The 23,787-nt window shown below is 39.2% G+C and overlaps 1 protein-coding gene across 1 annotated transcript in view; it reads left to right on the top strand.

Annotated features, from left to right (window-relative positions):
• LOC124612995 (activator of 90 kDa heat shock protein ATPase homolog 1-like) overlaps positions 1-23,787 on the top strand; it is a 98,499-nt gene that overhangs the window by 11,883 nt on the left and 62,829 nt on the right. Inside the window, exons 3-4 of the mRNA XM_047141545.1 lie at positions 5,996-6,075; positions 19,286-19,485. Of these exons, the coding sequence (XP_046997501.1) occupies positions 5,996-6,075; positions 19,286-19,485 (280 nt within the window). The remainder of the gene's footprint in view (positions 1-5,995; positions 6,076-19,285; positions 19,486-23,787) is intronic.

Below are 23,787 nucleotides of genomic sequence, written 5' to 3'. Positions count from 1 at the left end.
ACGTAGTAAACAGGCAGAAAAGCTAGTATTTTGTCAAAACTTCTCCTTTCTCAGTTGTAGTAAGTAACTGCAGTTTATATCACAATGTTGGCTTAATGTTTATATCAAATATCCTTCACCATGATTTGTACCCAAGTAAAACCTTTTCCAATTAGCATTGGAGTAGACTGCTCACTAAAGGAGACAGGTGCGATAACAGCCAAAGAAGCAAGTCAATCTAGTTCTGAGATGACCTGCACCCATAAAGCTTTTGAGGTAGGATGGGCACAAAAGAACAGGGGCATGCCATTGGTTTCATGTGAGCCTTGAAATTGGTAGCTACCCTAAACTTTCTGAAAACAGGGAGGGATATTCTGAGCAAAGCGTGTCCAATTGCTGGCACGGAACTTGACCCAATACCAGATGCACTTAATCAGAAATGGAAAATCCCAAAATTTTGAGGGTGTCCAACCCAAATAAGTTTTCAGTGTTTTATTATCCACCACTAGAAAGATCAAACACAGAACAACTGCTTTATACAATACGGGAGTAAGAAACTGTCCCAGTTTGTGTATTAATTGTTTATTGTAACTCACCAACTGACAAGAGACAGGAGGGAACAGCAGTGATTCACAATCCCCATATATTTGAGATTTTAACATCTTGTCCCATAACACATACTTCAAAATAAATTTCCTTTGGGGCTATCATCACTTGGGAAAGACTGTTTACATCCATGTTCATGGTTCATATCTTATGAAGGAGGCTGAGAGTGACATACAGATGCAATATTTCTTTTTTTTAGGATGGTTACATGTTACCTAACACTTTGGGCATGCGGTCCACTCATATTGGACAAAAGCATGACCAGAGAGGAACATGCAGTTGCTGTTGTGACATTGACTGCTCTTGCAGCTTAGCATGGCGTTGCCCCAAGGGGTGTGGAGTACGCAGTTGTATGACTGCGACATCAGCTTTCCCCCTTGAGCTAAATGATGGTGGCTGAGGAGGAGAAGAAGCAACAATTCCTACTGCATACCGAGCTTCTATTTGATTTCCTGCTGCCCTAGATGCTATGGAAAAGACTGGGCAGCGCTCAAAACCCCTGTGAGGGAGGGATTTTCACATTGTAAAGCACATTCACTAACATCCAGGTGTATTATAGCATTGCAAACCATTGAATCACCATGAGTCACGGTGAGCTTCAGTAACAAACTGGCATTGATGGCTAAGCCCATAAAGTTTGATTGCTCCCCAAGCTCTGTATGACTGTTGCATCCAATTCTGACAAAGGTGGAACTCGCTGTGAGCAGCAGTAACGTGAGTATGTTTGCAGTGCTAAGTAGAGAGCAAGTGATGCATTGCTTCAGAAGAGAGTCTGACGGGTTCTGTAGAAGGAGCTAGCTGGTACAAAAGGTGATAAACACGAGGAGAAATCCATGACTGAAAGAAAGCCTTACACACACTGACGACTCCAAAAGCTTGAATATTTTGCTGAAGGTGTTTTTCATATGCATCCCAGTCTTCCGCAGTATTATTATGTGCAGGAAACAGTGGGAGTTGCGTTGATGAACCCTGGCACATCAACGATGCTACCGCATTGTTTAGTGCCACAGAGAGAGCCTGTTGCTGACTGATGAGAGCTCGCTGCTGTTCAACAAGAGACTGAAGAACTACTTCCACTGACATGTTGGCTACAGCGAACCAAAAAAAGAAATGTGCTTGATTGAAAGTGTTGTAATGTTGTACCCATGAAGCAGAGATCAGTACAATCACACTTAACTACAGAATACATTAAAGCACAATCTAGCAGTTAAGCATACACTCGTAAGGTAAAAATTAGTCTGGATGAGGAATCAGCACACTAGCTTATGAGGTCTGTTCGAAAAATCCCATAACTTTGTCCACACAATTTTTCTGTGCTTAACTTTTACTTATTGTGCATAGTCTCCTTTGAAGTACTCTCCTGCACAATAGATACACCACTCCCAAAGCTGTTTTCACTTATAGGAGCAGTCTTGGTATGCCTCTTTCTGGATCGCGTGAAGTGACATCTGTGAATTTTCTTTTGTCTTGTCTATTGTTGCATATCTTCATCCTTTCAGTGGGGTTTTCAACTTTGGAAATAAAAGAAGTCTGCAGGGGCCAGGTCTGGAGAGTATGGAGGATGAGGCAGCACAGTAATTTCGTTTTTTGTGCTAGAGCCATGCCTTGTCTCGCTCATTACTGCTGAACGTATAATGTCATTTTTTCAATTCAGTCTCACCACTTGGCAACAGTTCATGTCACTATCTTTTGTAAAACTGTTTATTGAATCGTGCCCGCCTCTCTTGGTCGTGCGGTAGCGTTCCCGCTTCCCACGCCCGGGTTCCCGGGTTCGATTCCCGGCGGGGTCAGGGAGTTTCCCTGCCTCGTGATGGCTGGGTGTTGTGTGATGTCGTTAGGTTAGTTAGGTTTAAGTAGTTCTAAGTTCTAGGGGACTGATGACCATAGATGTTAAGTCCCATAGTGCTCAGAGCCATTTGAACCATTTTTTTTATTGAATCGTACATGCTGTACACTTTGTCATATACTTTGATTTTTGTTTTATTATTTATGTTTTTTGGCATAAGGTTGTTCAATTGTTTCTATGGGCACAATAAAACACCACTGTCCTTATACATTCATGACATCTGGTGGCAAGTGATATTAGTGAAGCTTTGTAATGCTGTCCCACTATCAGTTATGTCAGTTATGTTCCAATATTGATGGGTGATATACATGACTCCATTCTCTGTATGAAGACTGCGCTCTTATTTTTGGTATGTCGACTCTTGTACTTCATGCAACATGTTTCATAAAATTATGGTTATGTTTTCGCATTCTTCCTTAGCAGATATTTTGGTGATGGGGAGAGCCAGGAATTTATCAATAAATCACTTCTGGACGCAAAGTGAATAGTTATTTTAGTGACCTATTAAGCCACGGATAAATACTCAAATTGACATAATGGTCACATGCCCTCTATGTGACTTAATGTCACACCTTAAATTTGGTACTAGATAGTATACATCCTATGGCTTAACCTATACTACACACTTTGAGCTCTGTGGTTGTGATTTTTATGCATGGGCGCATTATGCCAATAGATATTACATTGAATGAATTGTGTTTCCACGACAGTAGAGTCTTTAATGGCCACAACATGTTTTATTGGAGTGTGGATAATCTGCATTGGCATGTCTGATAGCTCTGCAGTGGGGTGTAATTGTATGTATGATGGGTTATTGCCCGATTGATTTACATTTATTTCATGCATGCATCTTCGAACCTACAACAGAGATTGCTATTTCAAGTAGGTGCTTCCCAAGCAATATACTTAATGGAACATTGTGTACTATTTTTCTTAGCCACAGGTCGTAATATTCTCATGCCAGTTCAGCCCAGCTAATCTCCGTAACTTAATGACACATAAAAATGGCCTATGTCAGGTCCAAATAAATTAAGCGATCGTGGAAGCAAGTATGTCACACTGCCACTTTCTAGATAATTGACAGTAATAAAAACAGGACAGTAATTGCATGGAACCTGAATGCTCTTATGCTTGAGCTTTGTGCATTATTGTGTCTTTAACCATGTTCCTGCCAGTTAACAATAGCATTAACACTGACTACTGTAAATGATACAGCTGACAGTTGCATAGTTGCATTTCACAGTTCTTTACTTTAACTGTTCACAACTCCCCAATATTACACAGTTATATGGCCAGTTCACTATTGGTAAATGTTAATAGGTTGCAGGCAAACATCAGCATACTGCTACAATAGCTTGCTGTTGAACTTCTATGAGCAGTAAAAATCTAACAACACAGTTCACAGTTCTTGCAGAATTAATGCGGTACGTGTGACACTATTTCTCAAATAAATTGAACAGACACTGTCATTGTTTCAACACATAGCCTATTTGTGTTACACTAATTCCACTGTTAAATTAATGATTATTGTTACTCTAACTGATACAGACTTCCCATCTGAAAATTGGCCGTGGACTGACTGATTTGGGACCAAAAATCAGGCCTTATGTATCCTCACAATAATAAGCACTGAAACTATACATTATTTGATGATTAATTTACAGAAATTACAATTTAAACATAACTCATTCAATTAACTGAATACATCTGAAAAATCCTTCCTCTTTAACAGTTCCTTCTATCATGAAGGTTAGGCCAAATTATTTGTTTAAATAATGAAATTAACAGTTACACAAACGATGCTTTTGACACACCTGGTGATTATTTTGGAATTAATTAAGGGATGGATTTACAGAAATTACAATTTAAACATAACTCATTCAATTAACTGAATACATCTGAAAAATCCTTCCTCTTTAACAGTTCCTTCTATCATGAAGGTTAGGCCAAATTATTTGTTTAAATAATGAAATTAACAGTTACACAAACGATGCTTTTGACACACCTGGTGATTATTTTGGAATTAATTAAGGGATGGATTTGCTAATATGTTCTCAAATAGAGCCAAATAAATACTTTAAGAATCCTAGTAGTTCTTCGTCCAAATGTTTATCACAGAATTTTTATTTGTTTGTAAGCCAGCAGTAGAATCTAAGTCATGAGACAATAACTGATTTCACCCTATAACGATAATTAGGCAAAAATGAAAGTAACGTAAATTTAAGGAGGCAGATGGTAAAACAAGAGAGGAAGTAAAAAGATCCCAGCTTGCTTCGTCACAAGTTCTCCTGTTGTCATGCACAAAAAATTATTCATCTGGTATTAACTTGGTCTGTGAAAAGACAACCACAAATTCAGACTGCAAAAGGATAGGAAAAGGAATTGACCATGTCCTTTTTCAAGGGAAACATCTTGCCATTTGTCTTAAATAATTTAGGGAAACCACAGAAAACCTAAAGTAATGTGGATGGCAAGATGAGGATTTGAACCTCCAGCCTACCAAATGAAAGTCCAGTGACTTATCACTGCACCATCACACTCAGCTTGATGAACAACATGCCAAAGCGTTTTTTAGCAGATGCGAAGTGGTAATTGAAGCACTATTAGCTATTCCCGTGAAACGTTTTAGTGTTGTATTAATCTGTTATGATTTTACCTTATGAACTACCAAATTTTACCCACAGCTGTGTTAGCTTTGTTATGAGTGATGGTGAGTAAGTAAGCTTACTGTATGTGCAGTAACATCAGCTGCCCTCGTGTTTCTGCCCGTTTGGGTAAGCATAGCTCATTAAGTGCACGCTGCTCTCCTCCCTCCCAAGTGGTCTCAGTGCAAGATGTGTCGACATGCACAGTGCATACAGATAGGCACTGACAGGAGCATATGTGTATTCATCATGCTATTGAAATAGTTATACATTATACAACATATACATTATGCAACAAATGGTGTGGAAGTATGAATTAAACAGATTGAAGATTGTATAAGCACAGTGTTAATTACTTTCAATCATATCACATATCAACCAACAAAAGAATTTTCATAAATGTGATAAAGAGCAGAAGTCAAAGAGTAAATTGCTTTTTCAGAGAGTAAGTATTCTCCTCTAATTCACATAATATTCTTCAAATCAATGTATCTTGTATGACACACTTTCTGAAGAAGCTGTATTCATTCTCAGGGTTCGAGGTACCTCCATAGCAAACATCACTGAAATCAGTTCAGTGGGTTGGTTATGAAAATGTAACAGACAGAGTTACTTTTGCATTTATGATATTAGTATTGATAAAACTTTCAGTTATGGTATGCTTTTTACATGGTATGAAGTTGATGAAATAAAGTCTGTATGGTGCCCCAAGCAATGCAGAAGTTACCGGAAAATTCATGCAGTAATTTTGGGGAAATGTATTCAAACAGACAGACTCATGGCAGTTTTACGGATTTATTATCAGTATCGTTAAGTAAAAATTAACATGAATGACTCCAGTTGTTTGTTAAATTGCAAAGAGGGAATCAAATGGGAAGCATATTTGAAAGAAATGTAATTAAAATACCTTTTCTTCTAGGACAGAAAAGAATGCCCGCCAGTGGTCAATCAACAAACTCCAAGAGTTGCTGACAGGTTTGAAGATTGAAAATGCACTTGGTACGTATCAGAACATTTGCTTGGTATGTTTTCATGTTGTTAAAATAATACTATTACAACCGCTATTGCTGCTTTGTCTAATCTGTGTTTTGTATCATAAATAAAACTTCGAAATGATCAGCTCTATATTCCAGTGCTTTAGTTTGTGTTTCTCTCAATTCCTCTTGGTATGTATTAAAATATTTTTCCTGTGCTACAGTTGTACAGTATCATCAGGCTTCAATGTTTTAGAAGATGGCAGAACAGCTCAAATTTCAATTGCACCTAGAATTTATGTGGTAAAAGTTAAGAAAAAAACTATAGTGTTAAAAGGCCAAAGTTGTCATCACAATCCTAAAAAGCAGGAGTTTGTATAGAGTTCATTATATTTCCAATAAGGCTCTAAAAAGTAGATCTAAAGCCACCTGTGGCTATAGATTTGGAAAATTACTGTAGGCAACTGTAGACTTTCATAAGTAAGCTTAGACTACAGTAGTTTTCCTAATGATTTTTGGCAGCTATGTCGTATCCATGTTACCTGTATGTTAGGTGTGTTGCATATCTGTTGGGTGTTACTTCATAATAATCGCCTTCTTTACATATCAATCAGTGTCTTACCAGCATCCTGTAAAAACCAGAAGCAGTAAACCATCTAGAAAGAGAGTGAGGATAGGGACATGTAACCTGTGTAGTTATCTTCCTATCTGTTACTTAAAAATATACAATATTTGTAGCAAAATTGAACTTGTCAATGTTTAATTCAAGTTTTTTGACAGTTGTTGATTTCTAATGTGAAACAGAAGGCTGTTGCAATAAAAACAAAGGAAAATACTTCAGATTTATCAAATAGTGCTACAAAATGCTATGTCCCCAACAAAAAGGTAAAATAAAAAGCCCTGCAAAACAAAAATAGAGCAAAACACTTCAATAATGTTAAACTTATATAAAACATGTTTCCGTTATTCATAAACAACTTTCCCATTTATCAGTAATAACAGAGAACTCTTGCCTTTGATCAAAATGAAGAATGTTTTATTGAGTACAAAGCAATTTATATTCTGTAAGGATATAAAATACACAATGGACTAACACTGAATGATATGTAGTTCTAATTATGTCCAAAACAACCAAACAAACAAAAAAATCAAGCAGAAATCATGTGTTCTTAGTTTCTCTCATGTAAATTTGTTTATGTTTTTTCCCTACCAATGCTACCTGTACTACTGTAATCCTGCCATTTACTATGTCATTTTTGTGGTGTGCCAAAACTCCTGAACCATAGTTTTGGTAGAGTGCAACTCTTGTTACACACTGTTGATTCAGGGTATTTTGCCAGACATATATGTTATAAAGAAACATGACTGCACAGCCACCAGTGGCTGCCAGCCGGTCTCACTTCTTAAACCTGTTTTCTAAATTTTTTTTTAGATTATCAGCCATTTGTGTAGTGGTGGGATACTTAGTGAAATGGAGTTTGATTTTCAAAAGGGGTTTGCAACATTTGGCTTATCTCATATCTTGCATACTGATCTATGCTGAAAACCGTCTTTTTTTTAAAAAAGTGGATCAGGTAAAATGATGAACATCACTCATTATTTAAGTGTCTTTTTCAGTTTTATTAGCATTATAACGTTTTTTTATGACCAGTTCCATACTTATGGTACACAGTTTATACAGGTAGGAGACCAGATCTCTTTATTCATCAACATGTCCAGAAGAGAATAATCTAGCTATAATTCTGTGACACACTGTTGGATCTCACACTGGAAAAAGTCCAGTAATAAACACATGAAATTAACAGTACACACTATATAGTTTTCAGTAAAGGCACCACAATGATAAAATAAACTGCTAAACACAACCCTGATTTGATTTTGATTTGGTTTTATTATGGAAGCAAACCAACATTGGTCAAGCCTGCTGCTGCCCACATTGAAACAGAGTTTATTGTGTGGCATCATTACCTGTGTTTCTAGTAAAACCATCCAGTGCCCTTGAACAGTGCAAGGAGATCCTATACCAGTGCTTTGCTAGACACAATTTCTTCAGTTCTGGTTGATCCGAATATTCTGTCTCTTTTAATCTCCAGTGCCTCACATTCGAAGATCAAATGAGATGTGGTTTCCTCACCCACACCACACATCCTACATTTGGGGTCTTCTTCTATTATCCCCATTGTATGTAGGTGTTTTCTGAAATTCCCATGGTCAGTCAATAGTCCAACCATGAGTTTCATTTCTCTCCTGTTCAAACCCAGGATTTGAGAGACTTCTCTTAGAACATGGCTTCAGCATCAATACCTTGCCATGTTTTTGCTTTTGGATCTTACCCCAATGCTCTACATGCTGTCTCCTTGTCCAGTCCCATAGTTTTATTTTGATCATCGCCTTGGTGATTGTCAGGACAGGTTCCGGTCCAATAAATGGTGTCATCGCACCTATCCTGGCCAACCTATCAGCTTGCTCATTACCACTAATCCCTGAGTCACCAGGCACCCACAATGGGTTTGCCCTGTTGCTTTCCCCTGGCTCCGCAAGGACTTAATGGCAAAATGCCATGTTCTTTGATCTTGTTGGAGAGGCTGCCAGTGTTTTCAGGGCTGTTTGGCTGTCTGAATAAATGAAAATGCTATGACATCTGTAGCACCTCTGCAAATTCTCCTCCACACACACCCTGATAGCAGATATTTCTGCTTGAAACACAGTGGCCGCCTTCCCTAGAGAGATTGCACTCTCCAGCCTTGCCTGCACCCCTTATACTCCGGCCCAAACACCTTGGTCTGTTTTCAAAAGGTCAGTGAACCAGACTATGTCCCCAGTTTGGTGTCGAAGTTTGTTCTCCCAGAGTTCTGTACTTCCAATTACTACATTGAAAGACTTGTTGAAGCAGCTGGGAGTTATTATATAGTCAGCCTGCATTTCCCCAAGCATACATATGTCTACCTCACTCAGTATTTTAGTGTGAGATCCTGGATACCTCAGAGAGTTTCAGTTTTTGCCAGTCTTTAACCTGTGTGCTCCAGCTGCTGCCTCCATCTTTACCCACAGGGGTAATGGGGGCATGTCCATTATAGTTTCCATCCCAGAAGTGGGTGTACTGCTAATTCTGCCTGTAATGGGTAAGCAGGCCAATCTCTGCACCTTAGCAAACTCCTTAATAGCTACCTGCTGTTCTACGTTTTTCCATCACACTGTAGCCCCATAAGTCATCATAGGTCTTACTACCATGGTGTATATCCAGTTCATACTCTTGGGGCCTAAGCCCCAGTTTTTACCATAAGCTCTCCTGGTACTTATTAGAGTACCTTTTGCCTTGGAACAGGTGCTCGTTACATGAGGGTCCACGATAGTTTCTCATCCAGGCTTACCCCTAGATATGTCACTATCCCTTTCCATGGTAGAGTTTCATCAAGAAGCTTGAGATTCCAATAAGTGTGTTGGATCAGCTTCCTCCTAAATGGTACTACCACAGTCTTCTTAGGACTCAACCGTAGATCCTGTTTCCTGCGCCAATTTTGTACATTGTTCAATGTTCCTTGTGCCATAGCTCTGACTGTACTTGAAACTCTGTACATATCCAGAAAGTGAATGGTGGTTATGTGACGCACTGTCATGGTAGTTGCAGCAACCAGCCTGTTTATGCATTATGAGCACCACAATACTGACAACACAACAAGTGGGCAGGGCTGCTGCAGGACCAACTGGCTAGATTCCACACCTTATTTAAAGTTAGAAACTTATTATACCATATCTGGTTAAAAGCATATATTGGCACAACAAATGAGCACCAAATCAGTATTAATGCCTGTCATTCTGAGCTAAAGGTGTCCAACTTGGCAGCATCAACCATGAGAAAAGGATTAAACCAGGCAAAGAGGCAGTGTGGTTCTGCAAGCAGCCATCAGTAGCTTGGGCCTTCACCACAATTGGTCCAAAGGCAGGCTCTGAATCCATCTCCTTGGACTTGGCACCTTTGCACTTGTGACTGATCTCTGGGTCACTCCAGCCAAAGCAGACTTATGTCCTGGAGGGCAGCCATTCGAGGACAGAGCAGTTTAGCCACTTACACTCCTATGCTGATTTGAGCATCCTGGTGCTTGCAAGGGTGAGTTCCACTTCTGAGGATTAAAATCCCCTGAAACAATTACAGTTGGCTTCCAAGCCTTGCTGAAAACAGCTACATTGTGTACAAGTGCATGCAGCAATGCACGGACTCTGGGCATCAGATTCCTGTGCTCTGTCATGTCACAGCTGGCCTCTGGCTGCCTGCTTGTCTCAGCACACCTCCATGTATTGTCCTCACAATATGCCAAAGGGGGGGGGGGGGGGGGTGGATGCCACAAAACTATGCTATTAGTGTCGTAGCTTGAGCCCAATTAAAATGTTTGACTGTTGATGATGTTTTCACATGTTACCAATGGCCAACATCCTGCCAATGACCCAGTGCTGCCATTCAACCCTGCCACAAAAGAGGCCAATTACCCAAGGCCACTCCAAGGTTATCAACTAGTTTTGCACAGATGGGCTAGCTTTTTATTTATTTGTTTGTTTATTCAGCATGAACTGCTTAGGACTATCAGGCTCTCTCTTTCATCAGGCTAGTTTTTCCCACATACAGTACATTTTTTTACGTCATAGTTCCCTAAGAAATAATTTTAATATGACAAATAGTATTAAAATCATTTGAATCTCATAAGTGGCAATGTGATTAAATAACACTGACTATGAACTAATAAATTTAATGCTGGCAGTACTTGTACTAAAGCATACGCTACTACTAATAGTGACAATAGTAAAATAATGATGATAATGTAATAATAATTATGTCATAATAACAACATTAATAACAATAGTGGCAGACAAAAATAATTTGTAGGTGTACAAGATAAATGTTTTCTGATGCAGCAGGTTCTAGGGAATGGAAATTTAAGAAGACTGTACCAGTTAAGACCACTGAGAAAAGAGATTGATCTGGTTGGAAGGAAGGATGCACAAGGGTAACGAGTGTGTACAGGGATAGTGGTAACCCTTATTGTAGCTTCTGTAGATATGTTATTACCTGTCTTCTGAAACTGGAGATGTTATTCAGTTCTTAATGCGGCAGAAAGGATTTTGATCTGGTGGGAATTGGCATTTATGACATGTTGTTCAGATAAGAGCATTAGTATAGTGGAGAGATATGAAGGACAGTGTTCATCGTTAAGACAACAGAGAAGATAGAGAGTACGGAAGTCTCTGTGTTTGCCTGCATGCAGCCAGGATAGCTGTGCGATGGTGAAATATGATCAAAGAGTTGAATTCTCGATGATAAAATGAACACATGCATTCATAACCGGTTCCAGGTGGGCTAAGCTTTCCTGAGAAAGGCTTTTCAAGATAACATTGCTATAATAAATCATTTGAAGGACAAATGTGTGTACAAGTTTCTTTTTCAGATCAAGAGAAATTAGCTTTAAGCTGTAAAGAACCTGGATCATCCACACATGTATTCTCAAAAATATCCCACCTGCTATTAACATAGTGGAAAGAAAAGTGTAGAGTGTCATAAATCTTGGTTGCTCGTACTGATGAAAAGTTAAAGTGGAAAGACCATTTAATGCACCTGCTAGAACTATAGGTTCAACTATTTGGATAGTTTTGCTATAAAAATAATTGCTAACTTTGTAGATGTAGAAATCAGTAAGTTAAAATATTTTGGAGTCTTTATTTATGGATGCCCTATGAAATATTTTGGAGTAACTCTTGACTTAAGTAGAAAATATTAATTTTACATAAGAAAGTAATGTTGATTATGTTCTTAGTCCATACATGTATATATCTAATAGGCATCTGTTTAATCCACTGGGAATATTAACCACAGCCTAAGAATACATGACTTTGTTGGTCATCAACACTACCCACTAGTTAGTGGTGCTGATGAACTACCATCATTAGGTGCTTGTTGCATTTCATATAGCTTTGCAAATTATGCCTTCTTATTTAATAGACATGACTGTGTCAAGCAGTACACTACTAATGCTGTATTTAAACATTACAAGGTTATTTTTCCTACTCATCTGCATTAACTTACCTTTTTCTTGCTTTGGATTAGAAGACATTCTGTCTGGTTTCTGGTGGCTATCTGAAGTGGTGAAGCCTGTCAATCTTCCTTGTGAGATGAAGACAGAGCTCGCCCTTTGTAGCATCGTTGACATAACTGACTGGACTGTTTGTACACATGCTAGGGGAAGGTCTGAAGCAGACTCAGATGGTTGTGTGACCATGTAGGTTGTAGAGTCATTGCCTTGAATTATAGGCTGGAGAGGTGTCATGATCTGCATAATAGGTCAGGGGTTTATTACACACAGGAAATGGCTAAACAGATAATTGGGGTTGTGTCAAGTGGGATGGATAGCGTTTTTTTAGGTGAGAGGGTCTTGGGAAATTACAAAAAGGCTTCAGTCTGAAAGGGAGTGGGTCAAACATAGGACAAGTATAGACCTAGGAACCATTAGCATTATAGTTGTAAATTGTCATAGCTGTGTTGGGACAGAACCAGAGCTCGAAGTGCCAATAGAAAGCACTGAAGCTGAAATTCTTAGAGGTACTGAAAGCTGGATAAAGTAGGAGGTAAGTACAGCTGAAGTTCTTAACAGGGATGTCACAATTTACAGAAAGGATACTGTGACCTCTCTGACAGGAAATCACGAATCCAGTCACATAATTGAGATGGTCTTCCATAAGTACAGAATTTCACTAAAAGCTGCTTGTGTGGTACAGTGTGAAAAGCCTTCTTTAAATCTGGAAATACAGAATCAATTTGAATACCCTTGTCAATAGCACTTCATATGAGTAAAGAGGTAGTTGTGTTTCACAAGAATGACGTTTTCCAAATCCATGTTGACTGTGTGTCAACAGACTGTTCTCTTTGAGGTAATTCATAGTGTTCGAGCACAATATATGTTCCAATATCCTTCTGCATATTGATGTTGATGATGTGGGCCTGTAATTTAGTGGGTTATTACTGCTACCCTTCTTGAATATTGATGTGACCTGTGCAACTTTTCATTCTTTGGGTACCGATGTCTCGTTGAGCAAGCAGTTGTATACGATTGTTAAGCATAGAGCTACTGCATCAGCATACTCAGAAAGGAACCTAATTGCTGTACAGCCTGGGCTCGAAGATTTGCTTTTATTAAGTGATTTAAATTGCTTTGCTACTCCAAGGATATCTACTTCTGAGTTACTCATGTTGGCAGCTAATCTTGATTCGAATTCAGGAATATTTACTGTTTGTTCTTTGGTGAAGGAATTTCGAAAGGTTGTGTTTAATAACTTGGCTTTGGGAGAGCTGTTGTCGATGGTATTTCCATTGCTATTATGTGGAGAAGGCATTCATTGTCTTGCCAGTAGCATATTTTACATATGACCAGAATCTCTCTGGCTTTTCTGCCACATTGTGAGACAAAGATTTGTTGTGGAAACTATGATAACAACGTGCTAAATTTCGAACTTCTGCTAAAGATCACCAATCTTGGAGATTTTGCATTCGCTTAAATTTGGCATGCTTTTTTTGTTGCATCTGCAACAGTGTTCTGACGCTTCTCAATTGCTGTTGATACTACTTCTTTGAATTTAGTCCACATCTGATCTACACTTACATTGTTAATAAGGAAGAATTTGAGATTATTTCTCAAGGAGGTGTCAAGTTAATTTTTATCTGCTTTTTTGAATAGGTATATTTTGTGTTTATTTTTGGAGGATTTGGGGATGACAGTATTCAGTCTCACTATGACAACCCTGTGTTCACTAGTCCCTGTATCCATTTTGATGCTTCTTATTAGCTGAGGTCAAGTGTGTTTTCACAACCAATTACTATTTGCCTGGGCTCATGAAGTAACTGCTCAAAATAATTTGCAGAGAATGCATTTAGCACAATTTTGGATGATGTTTTATGCATAATTCCGTATTTAAACATGCATTTTCACTGAGATATCAAACATAAATTGAAGTCACCACCAACTATAATTATATGAGTTTGAATTAAACTCAAGTTTTCTTTGAAACTTTCAGCAGTTGTATCATCTGAGTTGAGAGGTGGTAAAAGGCTCCAATTATTGTTGTATTCTGGTTGCCAAGAATGAGCTCTACCCATACTAACTCACAGGAACTCTCTACTTCAATTCTGATACAAGATAAACTACTTCTCAAAACAAACATGCCACCACAAACTGTATTTAACCTATCCCTTCTGAATACCGTTAGGTCCTTCACAAAAATTTCAGCTGAGCTTATCTCGAACTTTAGCCAGCTTTCAATGCCTATAATGATTTGAGCATCGGTGCTTTCTATTAGCATTTGGAGTTCTGGTACTTTCACAACACAGCTATGACAATTTACAGCTGTTATACTGATGGTTCCTGTATCTACGTACTTCCTCTGTTCGAACTGCACCCTTTGAGCGTGAAGCCCTTTTTGTGTTTCCCAGAGACCCTCTAACCTAAAAAAAAACTGACCAATCCATGTCACATAGCTCCTGCTATCGGTGTATCTGCCTTCTGCATGTAGTGGACTCCTGACCTATTCAGCAGAACCCGAAACCCAACCACTCTATGGCACAAGTCAAGGAATCTGCAGCCTACACAGTCGTAGAACTGTCTGAGTCTCTGATTCAGACCCTCCACTTGGCTCTGTACCAGAGGTCCACAATCGGTCCTGTCAACTATGCTGCAAATGGTGAGCTGTCCTTTCATCTCACAAGCAAGACTGGCAATCTTTACCCTTAGTAAACCACTCAAAATCAGAGACAATATATTCCAATCCAAAGTCACATAATTATGTGAGCCATCACATGCAGTTGGCTGCACCCTGTGCTGTTCATGGGATTCAGAAGGACCCATTCCATGTCTGGAGTGACTCAACTCGGTATGCACATGGAGTGTAAATTAGCTTTCTGCCCCTCCTTGGCAGGCATGTCCCTAAGTGCCCCCATAATGCACCTAACATAGTATCACGCGATTACCAATAATCCCACCCTCTGTGATTGCACTGATCTTGCAGGTTGAGAGGTTTTCTCTGAAACAGGACAAGTGACTGCATCTGGCTGAGGGGCAGTGTCTGCCACAGGCAGCACCTGGAACCTGTTTGTCAAACTAACCGGGAAGGCCTTATGTGCTGCCCTCTGGGAAGTCTTTTGCTGCCTGCCATGCCCGAAGGTCACCTCCCACTCAACCATGGGCGAGGGGTCAACCTCAGTGTGAGCAGTAACTGGGCTGGTCACCGATGCAGACCTATCAGCATCACAGTAGTGATGCCCATCCACTGCAGCTTCAAGCTTTGTAACTGAACCTATCACAACCTGGAGCTTAGAGCAAAGTGTCACCAACTCGGCTCACATCCGCACACAGCAATCACAGTCCCTATCCAAACTAAAGACTGTGGAAAACTGCACTACACAGACAAACATAGAACAATTGACATATGTTGTGGTAGTCTACTGTAGACACAGAGGATAATACAAGAACTGTGTTTAATAAATTAGATTAATATGCAGAGATTCAAACTGAACTACCAAAGTGCCCAAGTTAGACTAAATAATTTGCTCCTGATAGTTACTTGTAATGTGTCACAAAATCGGTTTGCTTTCCAACACAAACAAAAACGTGAGAACTGTGTTTATTAAGTGTGAAATTAACTTGCAGGAACTAAAAAAACTAAATTACTAAAGTACACAGATCAAACTATACATTTTGGTCACAAGGGGAGAAATTGCGGATGTAGGGAGGATAGAGTCCCAAACTCTCCCCTTGTCATTTCCATATTTTTGGAGTCCTGAAGAAAGACTTTCTTGGCTGTCATTTTGCTTTGACTGAAGAGGTGCATGTCTCGGTACAATAGTGGTCCTGTAGGCAACTGCAAACATTTTTCCATGAAGGCATTGACCATCTTGTCTCACAGCAAGATACATGTATTACTTGTTATAATGGTAAGTTTTGGAATTATAAAAATATTACGTACTTTTTTCCATCTGACTCTTTTTCATTTTTCTGCCCCTTAAACAATTATAGTTCATGATGACTCCAATCTGCCCTCAATACGTTGTTGAAAATACATTTTAAATTTGGTGTTAGGTGTAGGACATTGTCCAGAATCATACTATGTGCTTTACCTGAAAATTATGATGAGTTTTAGTTCTGGAACCCACTCGAATTGTAAATGGTTACAATAACATACTTGACCTCTTAGCAGTTAATGATGCTAAGCAAGTAGAGCATCATGATGGATACAAAGATAGTGACCACAAGGTCATTGTAGTGAGACTGAATATTGAAACAAACCACCAAAAATAAATGCAGAATATATTTATTTAAACAAGCAGACAAAAATAAGCTTCAAGACAGTGTTCATTCCTTCCAAGCTAACTACATATATAAGCATGGACCAGATGTGGCTTACATTTAACAAAATAGTAATAACAGTAATTAAGAGATTTATACAAAATAAATTAATAAGAGGTGAAAAGATTCACCATCGTACAGTATAAAAAAAGAAGCTTGAAATTTGGTGTGGGCTTCAGTGCGAGATGTTTTTAATAGTTCCCGGAATGAAGTTCTGTCTCAAAATCATACAGAAAATCCAAAGAGATTCTTGTCATGTGGAAAGTATATCAACAGCAACACACAGTGAATACTTTCACAGTGGTAATGTGACTGATAGCAGTGCCACTAAAGTGTAGTAACTAAATTCCTTCAGCAAAGAAGACAAAGTAAATATTCCAGAATTTGAATCAAGAACAGCTGTCAACATTAGTAACTTAGAAATAGGTATCCTTGTTGTAGTGAAGCAATTTAAATTACTTAGTAAAGACAAGTCTTACAGTCCAGATAGATTACCAGTTAGGATGCTTTTGAACTATGTTCATGTAATAACTCCATATTTAGCAGTGAAATTCAATTGCTTGCTTGACATAAGTAGTGTACCTAAGGACTGGAAATTTGCACAGGTTGCACCAACACACAAGAAAGGAAATAAAGGTAATCTACTGAATTATAAACCCATATCACTGACATCGATTTGCAGTAGGATTTTGTAACATATACAGTGAGTGAACATTATGAATTACCTCAGAGAGTATGATCTATTGGCACATAGCACGGGTCCAGAAAAATCATTGTTATGAAACAGAACTGGCTCTTTATTTATACAAAGTAATGCATGCTATTGAAAGGGGATCTCAAGTTGATTCCATATTTGCAGATTTCTAGAAGGCTTTTGATGCCATCCCTCATAGAAATCGCTTCTAATCAGATTACGTGTCTGTGAAGTTTAATCACAGTTGTGTGACTGCGTTCGTGATTTCCTGTCAGAGGGGTCACAGTTTGTAGTAACTGATGGAAAGTCACTGAGTAAAACAGAAATGATGTCTTCCCTTTCTCACGAAAATGTCATAGGCCCTCTGCTTTCCTAATCTGTATTTAACAAACAATCTGGGCAGCCCTCTTGGATAATTTTCAGATGATACTGCCATTTACAATCTTGTAAAGTCAGTGTAAAAACAAAATCAGTTGCAAAATTATGTAGGGAAAATACATTGTAGGGTACAATTAACTAATAAGAATATAAAGTTTGAGATCATCCACGTGGGTACTAAAAGGAATCCATTACAATTTGGCTACATTATAAATCATACAAATTTAACAGCCATTAATTTGACTAAATACCTAGGGATATAATTACAACTGAAACTGGAATCATAACATAGAAAATGTTGTGCGGAGTGTGAACCAGACACTAGGTTTTATTGGCAGAGTACTTAGAAGATGCTGCTTGATAGACAGCTTGCATTACAATTTCCCATCCTCTTCTAGAGTTCTGATGCGTGATATGAAATCCATAGGATTGACGGGGACATTGAAAAAGGTAAATGAAGGGCAACTTATTTCTTACTATTGCAAAAAAGGCACGAGAGTGTCATGGATATGATTACAAGATGGTGTGGCAATCACTAAAAAAAGGTGTTTCTCACTGTGTGAGAGCTTTTCAGGAAATTTCAATCACCACCTTTCCCCTCCAGATGTTAATAGATTTTGTTGGCTCCAGTGTACATGGGGAGAAACAACCATCAAAATGAAATTATAGAAATCAGGGCTCATAGAGATAGATTTAAGTGTTCATTTTTTATCCCATGTACTATTCGAGAGTGGATTGCTCCAGTAAGAGTCTGAAAGTGGTTCGACGAACCCCCTGCCAAACACATAGGTTGAATTGCAAAGTAATCATCTACATGTAGCTCTACACGTGGTGTTAAAACTCTTTTTGAATCTATTCATGGAAATTGAAATAACTACAAAAAATATTAATGTTTTTAAATTAAGATACAGTTCTTTCTCATTAACAATCCTGAAGTGATGCAGTCCTTCAACAAAGGAAATAGCTTACAAAACATTAGTTCGTCCAGTCTTGGAGTATTGTTCTTCGGTATGAGACGCTTACCAGTTGGGTCTGATTCAAGAGATTGAGAAGGTCCAAAGAAGAGCGGCAAGATTCGTGACTGGTACATTTAGCCATGGTGAGAACGTTACAAATCTCATAGAAAGTTTGAAGTGGGACACACTTGCAGATAGACGGTGCACTAAACGGAAGGGGCTGCTCACTAAATTCCGAAATCCGATCTTCACTGAGGATGGAGAGCATATATTATTACCACCAACTTTCAAATCACGCAATGATCACTATTCAAAGATAAGGGAAATAAGAGCTCATACTGAGGCATTCAGACAGTTGTTTTTCCCTCACGCAATACGCAAGTGGAACAGAGGGGGAGGAAATATGACTTTGGCGCCAATTGTGCCCTCCGCCACACACCGCTTGCTGGCTAGCGGAGTATATATGTAGATGTAAATGTAGAACAATCCTACACCTTAGAGGATTTTTAAAAGAGGTAAATAGTGAATTAAAAACCTGTAAATGATCAGCATGTAACTGTAAAAAGTTGTATTTTAATTGTGAAATCTTTGTTGACATATTCTACAAATAATGTTTACCATGAATGTGACATATGGGACATGGAATTTATGAGCTATAATGTATATTGCTTTCATCTGTATCACAGCACCTTTAATCTGTTGTAATTGAAAACTTTTATATTTGATTTTGATGATACTTTGTTTTTTTGCTTCCCATTAAAGAACATTGATGGTCTTGGATTAGTTTAAACCTTTGGGTTATTTTATTCTATTTCATTTTTTCTCCAGCTGTGTGCAGTATTACAGAAGTAGATAGATGTGAAGGAGATGCAGTTGCAAATAACAGAAAGGGGAAGTTGTTATTTTTCTATGAATGGGAATTAATATTGAAATGGGAAGGTCATCTTCGTGATGCTGATCATGTAAAAATAGAAGGCACAGCAATTATTTCAAATTTCAATGAAGAACAAGAAGCTTCAGAAATCAATGTAAGCTACATTTTTTTCCCATTCTCAACAATACTGTGTTACATAGTATTGCTGAAACTGATTTATCTTTTTGTACACTTTTTACAGTTCTTATACTAATAAATGCACTTATGTAGAACATATCGTTGATACAAAAGCATGGTCACAATATTGCTGCATGAAATTTAGTTGCAACCCTGTTCAACTTTGCCATATTGGTAGAGTTTTTTGTAAATAAAGTTTTTTCCTGCCTGTGTGTCATGCCCATTTTTAATGCACTGAGTCTGTCCAAAAGTTTTTGATTTTACAGATACAACATATTCATGATGTGTTTAACACATGTTGCTTGTTTAACCCTGTTACTTGGTAACAGTGTTGCCTGTCAGCAGTACATGGAGGTAAAAAAAAAAAGGGTGCTGGCATTACGTCACAATCTTGAAACCATCATCCATCGGCTTATGTAGCCCTGAACACTAGGTTCAGTGCATTTATACCTACATGGTTCACTGCAGTGATACTTCCACATGAAATCACTCTGATATGTCCGTGCCCAGTTTTCACCATTGGGGATATTTATCGAATTCTGTGATCATATCCCAAACAATATCTGGTGCTTTGATTGTGCGAAGACGCAGTTGTTTCAACACAAATGCCATTTACAGGTGTACACAAAAATATTGATATTAATATAAAATAACTATTTGACACATCTTTATGATTTATCATGCAAATGATAAATGGATCATGAAAATAACTAACTGCCTAACTGTTTCATATCTCGAAGAAAACCTCAAAATGAAATTAAAAATTAAAATCAAACAAACGATCAAATTAGACGTGTATTCCAATTGTAATACACTCCTGGAAATGGAAAAAAGAACACATTGACACCGGTGTGTCAGACCCACCATACTTGCTCTGGACACTGCGAGAGGGCTGTAAAAGCAATGATCACACGCACGGCACAGCGGACACACCAGGAACCGCGGTGTTGGCCGTCGAATGGCGCTAGCTGCGCAGCATTTGTGCACCGCCGCCGTCAGTGTCAGCCAGTTTGCCGTGGAATACGGAGCTCCATCGCAGTCTTTAACACTGGTAGCATGCCGTGACAGCATGGACGTGAACCGTATGTGCAGTTGACGGACTTTGAGCGAGGGCGTATAGTGGGCATGCGGGAGGCCGGGTGGACGTACCGCCGAATTGCTCAACACGTGGGGCGTGAGGTCTCCACAGTACATCGATGTTGTCGCCAGTGGTCGGCGGAAGGTGCACGTGCCCGTCGACCTGGGACCGGACCGCAGCGACGCACGGATGCACGCCAAGACCGTAGGATCCTATGCAGTGCCGTAGGGGACCGCACCGCCACTTCCCAGCAAATTAGGGACACTGTTGCTCCTGGGGTATCGGCGAGGACCATTCGCAACCGTCTCCATGAAGCTGGGCTACGGTCCCGCATACCGTTAGGCCGTCTTCCGCTCACGCCCCAACATCGTGCAGCCCGCCTCCAGTGGTGTCGCGACAGGCGTGAATGGAGGGACGAATGGAGACGTGTCGTCTTCAGCGATGAGAGTCGCTTCTGCCTTGGTGCCAATGATGGTCGTATGCATGTTTGGCGCCGTGCAGGTGAGCGCCACAATCAGGACTGCATACGACCGAGGCACACAGGGCCAACACCCGGCATCATGGTGTGGGGAGCGATCTCCTACACTGGCCGTACACCACTGGTGATCGTCGAGGGGACACTGAATAGTGCACGGTACATCCAAACTGTCATCGAACCCATCGCTCTACCATTCCTAGACCGGCAAGGGAACTTGCTGTTCCAACAGGACAATGCACGTCGCATGTATCCCGTGCCACCCAACGTGCTCTAGAAGGTGTAAGTCAACTACCCTGGCCAGCAAGATCTCCGGATCTGTCCCCCATTGAGCATGTTTGGGACTGGATGAAGCGTCGTCTCACGCGGTCTGCACGTCCAGCACGAACGCTGGTCCAACTGAGGCGCCAGGTGGAAATGGCATGGCAAGCCGTTCCACAGGACTACATCCAGCATCTCTACGATCGTCTCCATGGGAGAATAGCAGCCTGCATTGCTGCGAAAGGTGGATATACACTGTACTAGTGCCGACATTGTGCATGCTCTGTTGCCTGTGTCTATGTGCCTGTGGTTCTGTCAGTGTGATCATGTGATGTATCTGACCCCAGGAATGTGTCAATAAAGTTTTCCCTTCCTGGGACAATGAATTCACGGTGTTCTTATTTCAATTTCCAGGAGTGTATGTGTTGTTATTCTCGAAAAACTGAGTTACTGGCAAGAAATATTCCCTGAAAAAAATAGTCCATTGTGAGAATGGTAGGCCAACCTGTTACACAAGCTAGGTTATCATTACTAAAAAATGATTTACATGTATGTTAAAGGTAACTATCCACGTTAGTGGGTGTAAGCATTTGAGACCATTCCCTTAATCATGTTCATAGCATTACAAAATGCTGGAATATGTTTAAAAAATTGTTTAATTTTTTATGCTGTAAATTGCTATTATTGGCAAGACTGAATGACACATCATAAGTATGATTTCAGAGAGAGAAGATGTGTAAACTATGGTGAGGCTAATACACTGACAGTCTAACAAACCAACCATGGATTCCGTATGGATGTATATTCCATGCAGTTCTATTTCTTTGACATTTCAATAATCATTGACATGCACAAGATATGATAGCATGCCTTGATTCTTTCCTCAATGCACATGTTTATGGGCCAACAAAGAACATGGGTAAGATTTTTGCAAACGTGAACATCAAAATTGTTGTGTATGCAAGATAAAAGCTGAATATGTAATGAACAAGAAGCAGTGCCAATAAACAATCGTGCATTGGTATCGGAGTTCCAGCTTCATTTGCTATTGAAACAAATACAGTAGAAGTGGAACTAAGTGGATTACAAAAGCAATCTTTTCACATCACATCCTTCTCTTCTTGGTTACTCTAAAATTATCAACAAAAACAAGTTACATTAATGAGGCCAAATGTGTCGAATAACTAGAGCAACTATGCATTCGGGAACATAAAAACGTTCCAAATTGCCTTCCTGACACTATGGTAGTCATGTAAGAACTGTAATTTTTAGTATTTAAAACAGATGCTGCATGAACACAACAGAAATAATGAAAAAGAAGCAATTGTAAGCCGTAGTGTGCTAATGATTTGGGCTATTTAAGATGGCGGCAGGCCCCGCCCACTCTGGCTACAAAACAATCTACATCATAAGTCTATAGTGCCATCTCCTTTCTTTTTTACCTCCATGAAGCAGTATCATCAAAGTCTGAGTTAAGTAAAATATTTGATAGGTCACCACAAAACAGCTCAGCTGTATTGTTTTTCTCCTCAAGTGCCCTCCCTTCTCCTTAAAAGGAATATCTCATAAGAGGCAGTAATGTTTGTACAACATTAGATGAATCTTCATGCATAACAAAATTGCTGCTCAAGACCTGTAAGTTCTTTCCTGCAACTGCAGCTGTATATTCCTTATGTTTTTTTGTTGGTATGAATCAGTGACTATCAACAAGTGTTGGCTGCTTTTATCACAAAGAACGGTACTGGTAACTCAGTTGATAACAGTTACCAATACTAGACTGTCTTAGTAAGAATTAATCACAGAAAGCTTTACATGTAACATTTTATGGACGTATGCTTTGTTTTGCCATGGACCATGCAGGTTTTTATGGTCTCTATCTTACCAATATTTGCCACAAGACATGATGTGCTGTGACATTACAAGAGCGCTATTTTACCCAAGGTTGGCTTACATTGGCTACATAGGCACATTTCGACTCTGCTTTTATTCTGAGCTCAGGAAATCCTTCCTTCAGTTTTTGTTTTTAACCTCAGTCATAACTTTAATTTCGGAAAACCACCCTGTGTGTTGGCTGACTTGCTGTTTATAACTGTTGAAACTGATATTGTCTTTTGCATCAATTCACTGTGTTATCACCATCCATACTGTGTCTGTTAATAAATTAGGTAGCAGCTGTGTACTTAAACACAGTTATGTCCAGCTTCTTTCATTATATTGTTTCAAACTGAACTTTCTTCAATACCACACTTCTGTTACATCTATTGTACAGATATTCAAATAATTATGATCATTTGATGTGTAATATTGATCATTTGAATGTGTAATATTCATACATTTTTGCTTTGCCTCTTGCTTCCCTCCTCTTTCATTGGCAGGCGTCTGAAGACTGGGGTGATAATATATGAGTAACATTTAACCTTAGCACTCAAATGCTAATTTACCCTTTGGTGTGGCAGTAGATAATC

Source organism: Schistocerca americana, chromosome 4 (assembly GCF_021461395.2).
Source record: "Schistocerca americana isolate TAMUIC-IGC-003095 chromosome 4, iqSchAmer2.1, whole genome shotgun sequence".
NCBI classification, from domain to species: Eukaryota; Metazoa; Arthropoda; class Insecta; order Orthoptera; family Acrididae; genus Schistocerca; species Schistocerca americana.
This window is presented reverse-complemented; position numbering and strand designations above follow the sequence as displayed.